This window comes from Pinus tabuliformis, chromosome J, assembly GCF_031772625.1.
Source record: "Pinus tabuliformis cultivar Carrire ecotype Pingquan chromosome J, CPIR1, whole genome shotgun sequence".
Classification (NCBI taxonomy): domain Eukaryota; kingdom Viridiplantae; phylum Streptophyta; class Pinopsida; order Pinales; family Pinaceae; genus Pinus; species Pinus tabuliformis.
In genome coordinates this window covers 85,842,288-85,860,623 of record NC_142295.1, presented here as the reverse complement: position 1 = coordinate 85,860,623, position 18,336 = coordinate 85,842,288, and the positions used below count along the sequence as shown (strand labels likewise).

The 18,336-nt window shown below is 37.7% G+C and overlaps 2 protein-coding genes and 1 pseudogene across 2 annotated transcripts in view; 1 reads left to right on the top strand and 2 right to left on the bottom strand.

Moving 5' to 3' along the window:
* The window catches only part of LOC149225636 (elongation factor 2-like), a 70,388-nt pseudogene extending 69,063 nt beyond the window's left edge, over nucleotides 1-1,325 (top strand).
* LOC149225634 (delta(3,5)-Delta(2,4)-dienoyl-CoA isomerase, peroxisomal-like) overlaps nucleotides 1-16,834 on the bottom strand; it is a 101,204-nt gene extending 84,370 nt beyond the window's left edge. The window contains exon 1 of the mRNA XM_089377215.1: nucleotides 16,307-16,834. Coding sequence (XP_089233341.1) covers nucleotides 16,307-16,528 — 222 coding nt within the window. The 5' untranslated portion in view covers nucleotides 16,529-16,834. The remainder of the gene's footprint in view (nucleotides 1-16,306) is intronic.
* On the bottom strand, nucleotides 4,782-6,085 carry DCI1 (delta(3,5),delta(2,4)-dienoyl-CoA isomerase 1). Its single transcript, XM_089377214.1, has one exon. The coding sequence runs from the start codon at nucleotides 5,830-5,832 to the stop codon at nucleotides 5,002-5,004; it is 831 nt and encodes a 276-aa protein (XP_089233340.1). The 5' UTR covers nucleotides 5,833-6,085; the 3' UTR covers nucleotides 4,782-5,001.
* Nucleotides 16,835-18,336: the final 1,502 nt, after the last annotated feature.

Genomic DNA, 18,336 nt, shown 5'->3' with positions numbered 1-18,336 from the left:
AAGAGAGAGAGAGGGGGGGGGGGTGCTTTGGGTTGCGTGCTTGCCTTGAGAAAGCTCTTTTTCCCTACAAAACACAAAACACAAAACCCAACACGAACATGCAAAGAAAACGAACCTTATGGCTCGAAGTTAGCTTTAGCCGAAAAACTAAATATTTTCAAAAATGAACCTTGCGGCTCAAAGTTAGCTTTGGCCGGAAACTAAATATTTTTTCTCAATGTTTCTGATTTTCCGAGATCACCCTAAGGCGCAGGGAAAAGAACATACGCATGAGAAAAATCCTTCCTTTCTGTTTCTGATTTGCCCAGATCGCACAGAGTCGCAGGGCAAAGAGCATACGCAGAAATGAAAGGTATAGATCCGGTAATAAAAAGGCTAAATAAATCGAAACCGAAATAAACAGAGAGAAAATAACAGTAAACTGCAAATAAACACTGTATACCTCCAGATCTTAACAATGACGCAGCTAGGGCTACCGGAAACCTTTTCGCATGAAACGAAAGGGGTTCCTCACTGGAACAGATGCTCCGAACACAACAGAGCAGTCCTCTCGGCCCGAAAGCAGTCAAAAACAGCAGATCTAGGAAACGGCAGTCGGATGCAGTTCTACCGGCTTCAGATTTGGATCACCAACGGACGCGGCCCTCAAATAGCTCTGATACCATGTAGGAATCTACAGGGTAAGTTCCTCAGACAGAACACCAAAAGGACACCGCTCACAACCAGATCGCAGATCAATACACCAGTATTTTGACGTGGTTAAAACCCTCAAAGAGGGAAACAGTCCACGGCCTGAGCCAACGCGGCCACTTCAGGCAATTTATTAATAAAAGAATGAAAATTTACATATGTTTCTCTCATGCACGGATTACCCTACAAATGACCCTCCATGCGCTTTAAATAGAATTCATGGACCAATCGGGTGTCAAGCCACGGATCAAGTGTCGGTAATACCGAGGAGAGAATGAACCGTCGGATCACTACATATCGTGACTGTTGGATTGTAAGTTACAAAATGTACAACGGTAAAGAAACACACTTTACCTAACTCTACACTAGACCAAGTTGTACTTAACTATTTCCTATGTGTCGGAATATCCTAACAGTATGTCTGGTTGAGATACACCCGAGCAAGAGTTAAGTGACATCCACAAATGTGTTCAGTCATAGGAGGGGTCATGTGTTTGAGGAACTGCAGAGGCCTGGGATTCCACTATATAAACATCAGGGCCTGTTTCCCAGTTATATAGTCTTTTAAGTTTGCAGTCACTCTTCGAATTGCCACTGGTGGCCAGGCTTTCCCTCGGACTGTATTTGATCAATAGGAATTGATGGGGTGTGTTCCACTGGATTCTTGTTCACAGGCTCGCCATTTTGTGTTTGATATCAGGAGGAAGGGGGTCAAGGAACACATCACTCACTTAGAGTATGAAGATTAGCTTTAGGGCCTAAATGTTTTTTGTGTTATTGTTTCTTTTCATGTCTCTGTTGCAGCCTAGGTGGTGAGCCCACATCATCTCTTTGTGTTTTTGTTTCTTTTTATGTCTCTGTTGCAGCATAGGTTGTGAGCTCACGTCATTTTCATGATATCTTGTGGATTGCTGCCAATTTTGCTCAATAGCTACACAGAATAATTAGTTAGACAGTTAGACTGAGGGTTGATCAAGATTTTGTTGGGTTGACTAGGTGCCCGGCAATACTATGGATGCTCTATGCTTAGGTAAGGTGATCACTTACCTACTTACTCTGCTCAGATAAGGTCCTGCACAGTCTCCATCATCTTCGGCATAGTCTCAAATCTTATAAAGTGCAACATGCTTATGTTGTGCTGGCGTACGTAAATTGACCTGGGCATCTTGGACCTTCAAGGTTTTTGGTGGCAGGGAAGTTGCTCTGAATTTTGCTATCAAGTGCAAGAAGGCAAGGGGTTATGCCGAGTTTTCTAACAAATAAAAATAGTTGGTTTTTCTCATGTTTTTGCGTACGATTTAAGAATAGAAATGTCAGCCATTGGGCTACTTGGACCATGTTGAAGGGGGAGAACACAAAAATTGATCAGGCAAATTGTTTGTTCAAACGCTGTCCAACAAATAAAATAGTCGGTGCTTTCAAGTGTTTGCAAATCATAGGCATGTGAGGCTTGAGCTCACCTTCAACAATCTAAAATTTCATCTTTGTTCCAAGATTTTGAATACAGTTGTTATATTTGTATGTTCAGATGACAGAATCTCTTGCGTATTTTGTTTTCCTTAACTTCACTACATTCATATCAACAAATCTAAATCTGGTGAAACAATTTATAATAAGTCTAACTTGGTGCAATGTGTAGCACCACCTTTAATTCTATCCTTTGTTGCTGCTCTGCACCAATAAGTGTTGAATGTGGGCTGTCATCTCTATCATCTGGAACATCATTTCCCATTTCCTATTGTCCTCATCTATATTTTGTTGCATAATCTCTCCCCCATATCGACCATGGGATCATATTTACTTGTAAATGTGATTTTATCTTTTAAGAGTTTAAGTGAATATTCGTTTTGAATTAATAATCTTTAAAGGCCAAAAAGGAGGCCCCTAAAATTTTCTCTGCCATGCATATCTATAAGTCCATACACTATCTTCTATAAAGGTTGCATTAAAAAGGTGCGTTTTTCTGACAGTAAATATAACATACTGTATATATAATAAGTAAAGATCAGAATACATTACTTCAGAAATTTTCGAGCTTGTCAATGTACAATGAAGGCATGGTGGTGCAAAATAGCCAATAATTCAGCCTATTGAAAATCTATTCACATAAGCTTTGACACAACAGTCAAATCACCTTCTCAATACTTGGTAAGACCTGATACTGAGGTTTAAAAACATGCCACCGAAAAGATTGTGCTGTATTTCAAGGATGTCTAAAAGGTTTCCACGTAATAAAAGCAATGACATTAATTTCTGAAGGATGGAACCCACCACTAACAAACACCACTAACAATATTGTTGGAATAACACCCATCTTTGAGTGTAGATTTTCGTAGTCGATCAACATATTCTTCAAGCAATTCTGGGTTAGGTGTATAAAACTTTTGTTCAACCAATTCTGGGTTAGCGTGTATAAAATTTTTGTTCAAGCAATTCTTCACCTATCATCGGAGAACAATACCGATAAATATTCTTCTGAAAAGAAACTGGCACCACAGATTGATGATCTCACCATTTCTTTCCTATAAGATTATCAGAAGTGTACTACATTTTGTCACAAGAAACATTATATATTTTAAAAGGAAAGATCAGAATCCATCATTGCAGAAGGTATCTAGAAGGCAAAAATGTGCACATCCCTTACTAATGTTTCAAAAGAAAATAGATTCTCGACTAACGCATCTAATACCCATTTCTGTTAAGAGTATTGCGTTGAAAGAAGATTGTACGGTAAAATGCTGGAGAAGGCTCAAAATCAATATCAAAATAAACAAATGCCAGAGAAGTTAGGTTGTATTTCAAAGGTAGTTAACAAAAGCAATGGAATTAATTTCAAAGATGCCTGATAAGTTTATATATGAAAAAAGCAAGAGAATTAAGTTTTAACAGTATCTGCAGTATGGAATCTCCCGCTACCAATAAATCTATACATGATTTTTTTGGGGTTAAAATAACACTCAGCATTCCAATAACACTCGTCTATTTAGAAGGACATTATACACTACATCAGGGAGGCAATTTTCAAGTAACCATCAACAGAATTAACAGTATCTGTAGTATGTAATCTCCCGCTACCAATAAATCTATAAATGATTGTTTAGGGGTTAGAATAACATTCAGCATTCCAATAACACCCATCTATTTAGAAGGACATTATACACTGCATCAGGGAGGCAATTTTCAAGTAACCATCAACATCAGACATTACACACTAAGCTGGGGAAATTTTGAAGGAATTATAGGTTTTTAAAATTTATCCAAATACTTTTATGATGAAAGTCAGTTTAACAGTATAAAATCTTAAGGAACTGTTTACACCTCCGGAGATGTGATCTGTCCAGGTGGTTGATACATCTGAAATAAAATTGATTAACAGAGAGGTTTTTAAAATTTATCCAAATCCTTTTATCCTTTTATGATGAAAGTCATTTTAACAGTATAAAATCTTAAGGAACTGTTTACACCTCCGAAGATGTGATCTATCCAGGTGGTTGATACATCTGAAATAAAATTGATTAACAGAGTTTTTTATATGTATATAAAACTAAGCACTCAAACTTCCCAAGGTGGTTGATACATCTGAAATAAAATTGATTAACAGAGGTTTTTATATATATATAAAACTAAGCACTCAACCTTCCCAGGAATATATTTTTATATTTTCAAAAGACCTGACTGTTAAGAATATTTGTTTCCTCCTTGAAGGTATTTACACCTGTGAAATAAATAGTGAAATTAAAGGGAGTTCATTATCCCACGAACAAAGGATCTCATATATCATATATCAATTTGATGTCTAATTAAACTGTGCCTCTAACTAAACTGTTACCTTAAAATAAATTATCGTTATTGTTATTATCATCATCAAAATTAGCTTCTGATCCAATAATTTTATCACTTTTAAGTTGAATATTTACACAAAAATTGAAAAAACTGACCTCCAAACTTTTTCTTAAACATTCACTGACCTGATCTTCTATAAAAGTTTCATCTAAAGGATTATAAATTTTCTGATAAGAAACAGCATATTGTATCTATTAAATAAAAAATATCATATTGAAATTACAGCACCTCCATGAATGGTCGATTGATGATTGAAAAATGAAGATAGGAGTAAGGAATTTATTGTTTTAGGACCTTAATAGATCTGTCAATATACAGTACAAACAATAGCATACATATTACTACCCAAATTAAAAGACAGGGAATTTGATATTTTTATCACTCCATACAGTCTATAGGAGCTAAAATGGATCAACCAGAGTTCATGCTTTAAAAGAGAGGTAGGCACTGAGGTAACAGATTTAAACCTCAAAGCTTGGAAAACATGGGCTTTCGCTTCTCCACTTGGGCAGCGAAGACCTCTTGCACATCCGTCGACGAAAGCATCGCAGCATTCCAAGTAGCCACATAATCCAAACCCTTGTGCACCGACAAATCCCTGGAATTCAACAGAACGGCCTTCGTTCCGATTACAGCAAGCGGAGATTTCGCGGCAATATCCCTGGCAATTTTGTGGACATTTTCGTCCATATCCGACTTTGTCGGATACACTTTCTGGACGAGTCCCATATGCTTGGCTTCCAGGGCGTCAATCCTCCTACCCGTCAAAGACAATTCCCGGGCGTTGCCGTCACCGACCAATCGGGGCAATCGCTGCAGAGTCCCAAGGTCGGCTGTGATGGCTAAGTCGACTTCTTTGACGCAAAAGGAGGCGTCTTCGCTGCAGTACCGAATGTCGCAGGCCGTAATTAGGTCGACACCGGCCCCTATGCAGGCCCCGTGGATGGCAGCGATGACAGGCTTCCGACATTCCTCGACTGCGGACAAAGCTGCCTGCATGTGCTTTATGTTTCGCCTCATCTTTTCTCTCACTCTGCCTACATCGTCATGGTCCTCGTCCTGAGAGCCCGGGATGGAACTCAAGGTGGAGAGATCGATGCCGGAGCAGAAATGTTTGCCGGAGCCCTTCAGAATGATGATTCTGACAGAGGAGTTCTCGTCCAGTGCCGACAGAAGTCGAGGGAACTCTGTAAAGAAGTGGGTGTCCAGGGCGTTTCTCTGCGAGGGGCGGTTCAGGATAAGGTAACCGATTCCTGTCACCTCGTCCAACTCCACCTTCAGGGTTTTCAAATCCTCCATGATGGCCTCGCCTCTGTCTCCAATAAAAATCAAATTAAACAGAATTTCGATGTATATACTGGATGGCCCAAGCTATTTTATAGGAGGGAAAGCCGGATTGGGCTGTTCAGAGTTTATAGTAAGTGTCCTCTGGTCAAATATACAGCGTCAAATGAGCGCGACTTCGTTGAACAAGGAATTTTTATGGGAGCAAAGACCGAATTGAGCTGATACATGAAGTTTTCTCCTAAATAAGCCCTATTTTATTGAACAAGGTAGGAAAAACCACCTTGGTCGGCTGCATTTTCTATAAAGTTTTATTCAGCATCGTGGACGTCATTAATTAATCAATATGGACACAAGCGGCCAATAGGTTTTGCGGCGTTAGCATCATCCATCCCTGTTTTGAATGAGCTGTGACCACGACATTAACGGGTCTTATACGGCATTTACTGGAGTGCAGTGTCAACAGTTTGCTGCATGCAAGCCTGCAATTTAACCATTTTCAATATTTGATTTAATAGGTAAGAATGAAGTGAAATTCCCAACTGGATATTTCAGCATGATGCTACATGAGTTGCACCTTTGGAGTACAGTGCCAATTGTTTGTTGCGGGGTCTTTTTCAAGAATTTCCAAACACGGTACAGTGTTTTGTTTTTTTCAAGGTCTTTTTATAAGTTAAAATAACAGTTTTAACTTATTTTTATACTGTAGAGGTGGATGTTGGATCTTTTGTTATGAATCTTGATTACAAGGCTCACAATCTGATCGATCTTATCTTTGTCAAATAAATGGTGTGTGTTGTCAACCTTAGGTTGTTTTCATATTAAATGCGGACATCTTTATATGTTGCACAGCCCATGACATAGTAATGCAATTTCAATGATTGTCTATTTTTAGCTTGAAATTAGATGTTTTATTTTTAGTGAATGAATGACTTTAATGATGTTCACTAGGATGCCCAGCCTAAGGAATCGTGTGGATGTAAATCTTGACTAGAAAGTTAGCAATTTGATCTTATCTTTGTCAAATAAATAGTGCATGTTGTCAACTTTAGATTGTTTTCATATTAAATGCAGATATCCTTATATGTTGCACACTCCATGAAATGGTAATGCAATTTCAATGATTGTCTATTTTTAGCTTGAAATTAGCTGCCTTATTATGAATTAATGAATGATTTAATGATGTCCACAAGGCTTAGCAGCCTAAGGGACCCAGAGAGTAACAACTTTAACTTATTTTCATATTCTCGGAATCTTGACTAGAAGGCTAGCAATCTTATTGATATTATCTTCGTCAAATAAATGGTTCATGTTGTCAACCTTTAGATTGTTTTCATATTCAATGCATATATCCTTATATATTGCACACTCCATGACATAGTAATGCAATTTCAATGATTTGTTGTTTGATTTATTATAATTAATATAACTATATAAATTAAATGGTAATATATTTAAAAACTTAAGATTCTTAACTATGGAAATTTATTTTTACCATTTGTAAATAAACTTTGTTACAATATCAAGGTCAATAACTTGCTTATCAATAAGACATGCTCAAAAACTCATTCATATGATATATGAAAATTTGTTAATTAATCATTAATTTTAAAAAAAAACATAACTACTTTGGAGACAAATCTCAATCTTTAATTTGTGTATACTAACAATATTTTAAATTAAATCATTACCATCTACGTAATAATTATTGATAATTAAATTAGCATACCCCCACTCAAGCAGGGGAAAGGAACACGGAAGAGGAAGAGGTTAATTTTGATTATATGTAAATGTATTGAATGCAAAATTAAGAATTTATTCAAAGTTAAATTTTGATTATATGTAAACGTATTGAATGCAAAATTAAGAATTCATTTAAAACAAGTGTTGCAGTTTAGTGCTTGCCACTCAAATTAGAAATTATGCTCTAGAAAAAATTGCATGGGAGGAAACGTCTAGAAAGCCTATATATTTTCTAGTTGTAGTTTTCACGTTATAGTTATCTAACACCTCTTAAGCTTAAAAAATAAAATAAAAATTAGATATATTAAAGTTGGTGAAAATAATATTGGTTGATGTGATGCAATGATGAAAAGCTACAATCTCTTGTTAGTAAGCATCCAATGAAGCCCTACTCCAACAAGCTGATACAATGTGAAACACAATGATCCATCTATTTGGCTAATTAAGAGTTAGATATTGAAAATATGTCAACAATGAAGAATATTACATCCATTTGTAAGAAAATGTAACATTAATATATCAATGATGAATAATATTACCACCATTTGTATGACAATATAGCATAAATAAAGATGATGACACATGAACGTGTGTTAAGTGCGGTTAATCACAATTGTAAGTAGTGAATGCATACATGTGAAAAGCTGATGGAAAACAAGGTGGACAAAAAAATACAACTAGAAAAAACAATAAAATACAACTAACTAACTCCATCTCTCTCTTTCCCTCTCTCTCTCACCTCCCTCTCTCTCTCTCTCCCCGCCCATCACTCACTCTCTCTCTCTTTCTCTCTTTCCCTTTTCCCTCCAACTTTGTCAATATCTCCCTCCCTTTTCCCTCCAACTTTGTCATTATCTCCCTCCCTTTCCCCCTCCTCTCTCTCTCTTAAATTTGATTCCATGATATTGTGTTTAAGAAAGTATCTAAATTAAAAAAATTCAAATTAGTTGTAAAATATTAAACCTATATTTTGGATCAATCATGTCAAAGAAAATACAATAATGAAAAACTTAAAACAATCATGCACTATATTTCATTTATAACTGTCAATTTGCTTGCTCTCGTAGTTGAATCCTTAGTTAAGATGGATCTATGCTAGTTCTTAATAATATTATTTATATTATATAAATTTCACATATTTACATATACAAATATTCTCATTTTTAATTTTATTATAACCTTGATTTAATTTCTATGGGAATCTTCTAGGAGTCCTGAGAATAGATGGTTTAAATATATCCCAAAAGTAATTATAACCCTTTTTTAGATTTAATTAAAAAATGTTATAAAATTAAACTAAAATAACATATTTATAAAATATTTTGATTGTAAAATAAGTTATGTTTTTTTGGCATGTGGTATTGATAAATCATGGTATTGTAACAAAGCCTATTTACATGTTAAGAATATCCACAGTAAAGGGGGGGGGGTGAAAATTCATGGGTAAGAATCACATATCATGCCATATTATTATAAAAAAAAATGATTATGAAATAAGTTATGGTTTTTGGGCATATGGTATTGATAAGATATGGTATTGGCCCATGGTATTGTAACCAAGTCTATGTACAAGTTAATAACGAAATCAAAATATAGCAAATTAACTTTAATTTTAACTTTTTTATTATTAATTGAACCAACATTTAAATGTTTACAATGGGCTTTATATTACTTTTAACTTTTTATTTATTCCTTTTATCTTTTTGTTTATTACTTTTAATTTTTTTTTAATTGAGGTTACATATAAATGTTAAATGTTAAACATTTAGGCCTACACATCTACCCTTATATTGGGCCGACATTGAAATTAGATTAAACTTGTTAAATAATACTAGGTTGTTGAGCCCTCCCACTCAATAAAATCAAGCACTCTGCCTTCAGAAGAAAATATTTTTATTTTTATTTAATATAGTCGTTATATGTAATAACGGTCTCTACATTGCTCTCTATTTAAGTCTTATATTTAATAACGGTCTCTACATTGCTCTCTATTTAAGCCTTATATGTAATAATGGTCTCTACATTGCTCTCTATTTAAGCTTGTGCCATGGTATGCCTCTTCATCTGGTCCTGATTGTAGAATTTCTTGCAAATTCTCTACAAATCTACCTCTGAGATCTATGTAGAAAATCTGACTGTAGATTAACTTGATAATGAAATATACCAAAGCAAAATACTATAATCTACTTCTACTATCAAACTTGCGGAAGCTTAAAAGATTTGAGCAAGATCAAGCAAAACACATATAACCAGAAGCAGAATCAATGCACATGAAACACAGAAAATACTCAGGTAAAAGCCTCAGCAAAAAACCCCGCTATCTGTATTATCATACAAGGTGGAAATACATCAAGATCACACAAAGCTTTAGCTCTCACAGCTAGTCAGCTCTTAGTACAATCCTCTTGGATGCTCACAGGTAAACAACGTTTCTCACAAACCTTCTCCTCTGCCCTCCAAGCCTCCTATTTCCTTGTGTTGTTTCTCTTGGGCGATCCTAATGTTACCAAGTGTAACATTGATCACTCACACTGATCTCACACCCTGTAAAACTGCGCAATCCTCAAGGAACCTTATTCCTTCTGCATGGATGAGTTTCCTTTATATGAAAACTCATGCAACTGATAGTACAATGTCCATGTCTTTAATCTCAACTGGGTCTTTATCTGAATAGACATGCATGAGCTATTTATGAGAGAATCTTCAGTTATCTGGAGTACACTAGTTTGATGCATGCATGCATTAACTGACTAAACTCACAATTAGTTCCTCAAACTGTTTGGAACTATTTAACTGGACATAACTCATTTAACTGAGCTAACTAATTACAACTCAAATACAATTCATCCTTATCTCCTTAATCAAGGGATAATCTCCTTAATTTAAGGGATAATTGTTGCATGACTTCACAAAGACTTCTAGCTTGAATTTCTCCAATTAATTAACTCAAGATGAATTAATTATTTATTTTTCAAAGTGCTGGTGAGACTAAATTTGAATTTTAATTCAAAGGAAAAATTAAAATTGAAATATTCTGAACGTTATTTTTAGCATTTCTTGTTGCTATTCTCAACACTGATTATGAACCACACTGGATGGTTTGAAATGCGTCGTCCTATGTGATGATGAACCACACTCAATAGTTTGAAATGCATCATCCTATGTGATTTTTACCGAAAAGCTTTTCTTAATTCATTATGGATCACAGAGGATAAATAAAAAGCCTAATTGTTAAGAATATTTGTTTCCTCCTTTTGAAGGTATTTACACCTGTGAACTAAACAATGAAATAAAAGGGTGTTCTTTATCCCATGAATAAAGAATATCATATATCATATATCAATTTGATGTCTAATTAAATTGTGCCTCTAACTAAATTGTTACCCTAAAATAAATTATCATTATTATTATCATCATCAAAATTAGCTTATGATCCAACAATTTTAGCACTTTTAAGTTGAATATTTACACAAAAATTGAAAAACTAACCTCCAAACTTTTTCTTAAACATTTATTAACTAGGTCGTTTCTTTTAAACTTTGAAATCTTGTCAGAGCTCCCAGCTTCGCCTGAACCCACGGAAATCGTGGCTAAGGGTCAAGGGGTACAACTTGAAATTGGGGTCCATGGAGTCGACATAACCATGGAGTCAAATTTCTCCTTTTGGATAGCTCGGGTAAAACAAATGTTGCGGAAAATGGAATTTCAAGAAAATGAAAACAAGAAGCTTCGTTTAGAAATACACACCCTCTGGCAGAGTTTCGGAGGTGGAAGGGGATAATTTATCCCTTAAGAAGATATTACATGAAAGCAAAGAGCAGGAAATTCTCCATCCTCCAAATGATGCATTGCATTAAGAAATTATCAACCTAAAGCAAGCAAGAAGATATATGATCCCAACATGCCACCTTCAAACGAGAAACTAAGACATATCAATTCTTGGGCATAGGTGGTTTGGGGGAAGGATAAAACTCCTACCCCTCTTGCAGCAGTTGAGGAGGTGGTGCAAGAAAAACTTGTAGAAGAACGCACCAGACGGGCAAGAGAATTGAATCTCAAGGTGAGAGGTTTCCCCTTACCTCACCCCTCTCTAGATCCTATGGAAGTGGGGGCTAGGTTCCTTCGGGATACCTTTAGCCTCCCTGATATAGCTCTAGATAGAGCTTCGCTGGGCTACGACTCTACTCTCTTCCTCAGGTTTCGGACTACATCCGATCAACTCCACACCCTCAGGGCTAAGCGAAAGTTGTTTTCTCTTCCCAGTAAGATTTTCTTGGATGAGGACCTCACCTGAGCACATGTTATGGAACTTAAACAATCCAGAGAATAGGTTATGGCTGCACAACAGGCAAGGAAATGGATAGTTATCAGGAATCTCTGTGCAATCATTTGGGACTCCTTCCCCCCTGGATGGGAGCCCCGAACTGGAGGTTCCAAAAGATGGGCCCGCCTGGGGAGGCGATAGGGTACATGCATTTATGTCCATTGTTGAAATGGCAATGGATCTTTTTGGTCATCGTTGGGACTCTTGTATGATGCTCTCGAATCAGCGAACATCCTCTTCGTGACCAAGACTCATGCGAGCCTTGTTTGACCTCTCCCAGATATTGCAGGTTACCATTGGTTCTCAGTTTGCGGCGAAGAGACGAGAAACTCAGGAGGGGTCAGAGGATTAGGTGGAGTTGCTTGTTTGACTAGTGACTCACTCCGGAACTGGGTATCTTTGGTAGCTGAAGATGAGTTTACCAGGGTTATGTGGATTCATATTAGCATCAGAGTCTCTCCTCCAAGGGACATCTACATTGCAGTTTGTAACTTTCCCCCAGCCTCTTCACCATTTGCCATCCATAATGGCTCAAATGGCAACCCCTATATAGACTTGTACACCAACATCACCCAGTAATTTGTTAATGGGGAAGTCATCCTCCTAGGTGACTTCAATGCTTGTATTAGAGATCTCCAGATCCCACTCCATGATCGATCAGAGGATGTGTTTTGTACCCAGAGGATAAATCCATATTCAGTAGGGCTTTATCAGATGTGAGATGATGCTTTGGGGCCCACTACAGTTTATGGTAAGAATCTATTGCGGTTGGGGGAATCCCAAGAGTTGTTGATTTTAAATGGTCCCCCCTGCTTCCCAAACTCCTGCTTTTTTCACGCGTCAACCATATGGCGGGGGTGCGAGTGTAGTTGATTATGTCCTCGCTAGCCATAACTCGCTCTCTTTTATTTGCCATCTCTCGATGTCCCCCATCCCCCTTGCCGATCATGCACTTCTTTCCTTCTCTCTCTGATTTGACCCTCCCCTTCCACTCCATCCTTCCCCGCGGGGCCCACCCTGAACCACTTTTCGATTTGACGAAGGCAACCCTGACATCTTATCCTCTACCCTATGCAAGATGCTCTCATCGAAGACCCAATTCTCCTTGTTTGATTATGCTTCCACTAAATACACCTATCTTTCATTTGCCATTTGGGAAGCAACACTCAAATCCTTCCCCCACTCCACTCGTTCCACTTCCATCTCGCCAAAAATTGGATCTTGCCCCATAAACAAATGGTATAATGACGAATGCAAGACTCTACATCGAGAACTTCGATATTCTTTCACCCACTCTCTACCCTTCTACTTCGACCTCAAAGCTTCTTATCGTCGTCTCCTCCGTCGAAAAAAATGACTCTTTTTCTCTGATAGAAGACATGAACTTTCTACTCTCCTTGCCCACTCCCCTAAACAATTCGGGTGTACCATCCCCGACACTCCACTCTTCCATCTGACCTCGACCATACATCCATGTTGTCTCACACTTTCAATGTTTATGATATTCCTGATCAAGCCCAAATTCATGTTACCTCCCCGCCCTCTTCCTGTTACCTATTCTCATACAGAGATATTAGAGAGACCATTTGGGTGATGAACAACAACAAAGCAGCCGATGAGGAAGGCTACCAAGCAAAGTTCTTTAAGCACGGTTCCCGTGCATTGGTTAGCTACTTGGTTGATCTCTTCAACCATGTAGTTCGTGAAGGTTTTTCGCTAGTATGTTCACACCACATCATCCATTTGATCCACAAATCAAGGTTCAACTCAAATCCCAATAACTGCAGAATGGTCATGGTGGATCACACATTCTCGAAGTCGTATGCTACTATTCTACATAGGAAACTCTCCAGTGACCTTGAGCAGAGATAACTCAGAGCTAGGGGATAGGTAGGTTTTCAATCGACTCATCAGACCATTGACCACATCTTCACCCTCTGCGTCGTGATTGAGGAGGCACGACACCGCTCTTTGAAAGTCTACTGTTGTTTCATAGATTTTCGGAAGTCTTTTGACTTTATTCCAAGGGAAGCCTTACTCCAGAGACTCAGACATATTAGCATCTCTGCGACCCTATTGACAGCTATTATGCGCCTCTATGAGTATGTCCTTGGTCATCTTCGCACGACTCATAGGATGTTTGATTTCATCCTAAGCACTATCAGGGTTAAACAGGGTTGTCCATTGTCCCCTTCCTTGTTTGGGATCTATATTAATGAGTTAGAGGCATTTCTACACGAGCATATCTAGGACACCGATGGTTGCCTCCTTCACTAGGTTCTGATATTTATTCTACTCTTTGCTGACGATGTGGTCCTCCTCTCCTCATCCCCAAAAGGATACAAAGGCAGTTGGATGCCTTAGCTCTCTTTTGTGATCTTCGACAGTTGACAGTCAACCTGGGTAAAACCAAGGTTATGATATTCAATGGGGTGAAGAAAACTTTGAACCTTCACTTCTTATTCAGAGGGGAGGAGGTTTAGATCACCAGCTCGTATATTTACTTGGGGGTGCAATTCTCAGGTCCCCACTTCAGTTTGCGACCAACACTTCAACCTTGAATCAACAAAGGATATGGATCCTTAGCCCTTCTCGAGCAACAGGGCTTTCGACATCACTTCCAGGACATCTCATCCAAAATGAGCCTCATGGACACCTTGATCTGTCCCACTGTTCTATATGGCTTAGAGATTTGGGCATTGTCTTTACTTGAGTTAGATTGGGCTTCACCTAAGAGATTCCATATTCTTCTTCTTTGCCACATTATTAGATGCAAACAAACAATACCTCAACACATCATCCTTGCAGAGTTTGGAGCTCAGCCCTTTCGATTTGAGATGGTCTTTAGATTGATTTCATTCTTGCAGCGTGTTCGAGGCTTTACAGACTCAATAAAGAGTAGGGACCGATATCTTTACTTGGCATATTGTTCTTTTGAGACTATTTCTCATTTTACTCCCTCGGGCGGACTAGATGTTGGTTTACAAGAGTTTTAGATCTCTCAGAGTCAGTGGACATTCAGTTGGATTGTCTCCCCTCCTTTTCAATATTCCTTAGATGCTCCCGGTCACCTTTTACCTACTAAACAGGAGTTGAACAAGATCATCAGGGAGGACATCTACAGGTTGTTCGTCCAGGTCACCTGGGTCAATCCTTGGGGGGGTTGCGCCCAATGATGGCCTTCTACGCTGAGCACTTCTTTGAGTTGAGAGACGGGCTCATTGTTTGACCCCAGCGTACGTTTCGCCACTGGATGCATGCTCTTCGCATTCCTCTAGGCTAGTTCAGAGTAGGTTCTCATAGACTTTGAGTAGAGACAGACCATCAGATTGATAGACTAGACAAAATCTGCTAGGAATGTCATTTACAGGAAGTGGAGACCGAGGTGCACTACATTTTTGGATGCCCTGTCTATTACAAGGTCAGAGGAAGGTTCCATTGCTTGTTCGGAGATTCTCAAACCCTCGCCAACTTTTTTATGTATCCCGATCAAAAATGTTTGGCATTATATATGTAGGAGGCTTTCAAGTTCTGAGCGCATATTCTTCAGTCTCCCATCAAACCAGACCCCACGCAGAGGATCACGACATTTTTCAGGGTACCACCTTCAAACAAGGGCACCAAGAGACCAGTTGATATCAGTACATATCCAGACTCTAGACTAGTGAGGATCCGTGGGACCTCACACCGCCACATGAGATTTTCGCAGTAGATCCATCCCTGGGAAATGGACTAGATCCTCCGGACCTCAGCAACATGCGAACTCCCTAAGGCAACAATTTAGTGGACAGTCTGCACTTTCCACTAGCTCTTCATCGGACCAACAAAGTTGGTGAGTTTCCTTCAGTGTTCTTCATTCGGCCTCGGATGTTAGGAGAGATGGGTTTGGTCCTCAAACCCATTAGCTCCTGGATCTTCTCCGTCAAGGCATTTCATGCATTGTATCTTTTATATTCATGCATTGTATCTTTTATAGGAAATCGTTTGGTTCTCCGGCATTGAATGGACGTCATTGTACTAAATGTCCCTTTGACCTACTTTATGATCAATAATTGGACATAAATAAAATTATCTTATCTTATCTTATCTATATAAGTTTCATCTAAAAAAAATTATAAATTTTCTGATAAAAAGCAACCTATTATATCTATTAAATAAAAAATATCAAATTGAAATTACTGCATCTCCATCAGTGGTCCATGGACAATTGAAAAATGAAGATACTAATCAGGATTTTATTGTTTTAAGACCTTAATAGATCTGTCAATGTACCGTACAAACAATAATATACATATATATATATAGATCCAAGTTAAAAATACAAGGAATTCTATCACTCCATGCATTTTATAGAACCTGAAATGGATTTAACAGAGTTTATGCTTTAAAAGAGAAGTAGAGACAGAGGTAACAGATGAAAACCTCAAAGCTTGGAAAACATGGGCTTTCGCTTCCCACTTGGGCAGAGAAGACCTCTTTCACATCCGTAGACAAAAGCATCGCGGCATTCCAAGTAGCCCCACAATCCAGACCCTTTTCCACAGACAAATGCCTGGAATTCAACAGCACGGCCTTCGTTCCCATTACAGCAAGCGGGGATTTCGCGGCAATATCCCTCGCAATTTTGTCAACCTTTTCGTCCATATCCGACTTTGTCTGATACACTTTCTGGCGAGCCCCATATGCTTCGCCTCGTCCAACTCCACCTGCAGGGTTTTCAAATCTCCATGATGGCCTCGCCTGAGTCTCCAATGAAAATAAAATTAAACACAATATGCATGTCAATACTGAATGGCCCGGATTGGGCTGCTCAGAGTTTGTAATAAGTTTCCTCTGGTCAAGTATACAGTAGCAAATGCGCCGACTTTGTTGAACAAAGCAAAGATCGAATTGGACTGGTTACTAAATGAGCCCTACTTTATTGAACACGGGTTTTTAAGGGCAATCACAGTCGATATGGACATGAGTGGCCAATAGGCGTTTCGGCGATTGCGTGCTTCATCCATGATTTGACTTGCTGTCAGTGTACCCATGGTACGACACTAAACCATTAAAATCAATCGCAATCGATATGCATGAGCGGCCAATAGGTGTTTCGGCGTTTGCCTGCTTCATTGGCAACCAAATTGCACCTAAAGGCCCAAGTTAACTTAGAGAGGAGTTTGGGAATTTGGAAGGCAATAAGCAAGTGAAATATATGGATAACGAATTGTAAGTGAAATTTAGGTTAAATTTACGAAGAAAAATGCACTAATATGATTGCCCCATAACAATGGGAATCCTTGTAGGCACAAGATACATGCGAGAGGGAGTAGTGAATAGATAGTTCATTTGCCTTTAAAAGCCTCTCTTATGGTATCAAAATAGGTATTTGGAAAAGAGTTGAAAAGGGCTCGGGGCGGAATATTGTCTAAGTGAAAAGACCCTGGGTAAAACTGAACTATAGCCAGCGCGGGCTTGGAAGAGAATAAAGTTGGGTCCCAGGCAGGGATAGAAGATGCAGGATAAAGCTTCTTTGGGTTTTTTAAAATGACACGAAAACAAAAACATTACAAAGCAGTTGCACTTTCTCGCTAGGTATTCCCTCTTAAGGGTTTCTTAGGGACAAAATGTATGTCTATTGTGGATGGTGTATGTATTTTTTTCTATTTTCTATTTCCTATTTCTCTCAATTAATCAAGTAGAAAATCAACTAACTAAAAAATTTGGAATACGAAAAATTAACAATACATAGTTTAGTGATTTTTTCAAATTTGACAAATGATTCCAATGGAATATCTATAACAATTTATAGATCATATTCAAGATTTTCATGCAAAGGCTCAAACACAATGGTTGAGGTTTTAGTTTTATAGACCTACCTTCATTTTGCAAGCAAATGGAGTGTATCCAGATTAGAGGTCATGGATGACTCTAAATTGGTGATAGATTAGACATGCAAAAATGTTGTATTAGATAATGTATGTCTTGCCCCCTTCTTTAGGAAATCTAAATTTTTCTTCTATTGTTTTCAATGATACTCTTAATTATAGCCTAGCCTTTTTGGTTTCTATGAGTATTAAGATAGCTAGTAGATGAAAATCATGGAGTTTCATTTCTAATTATGATTATTTGCAACTCGTCATTTTTTGTATCTCTTTGATGTGCAAATGTTTCTCAAATCTTTCTTGAAACAATTTGTGAAGCATCGACTTTTATTATCATTATGGAAATGCTTTTGTTTTGTAAAAAAAGGGGTGAATATAATGTCATAATTATAGTAGTTATTTGGACTTTTAGGGAAGTGACTCTTTAGATGTTGAAATTTGATAGTAACATGTATCTTATCCATATCTAAAAAGAAAAAAGAAAAAATTGTGAGATATCTATATATATATATATATATATATATTATTCCTTTTTTGTATTTAGTATTCAAAATGAACAAGATTAATTTCTACATTATCATCTTT

What these genes read in the sequence shown, in the direction of transcription:
- DCI1 (XM_089377214.1), bottom strand. Translation starts at nt 5,832, where the DNA reads ATGGAGGATTTGAAAACCCTGAAGGTGGAGTTGGACGAGGTGACAGGA.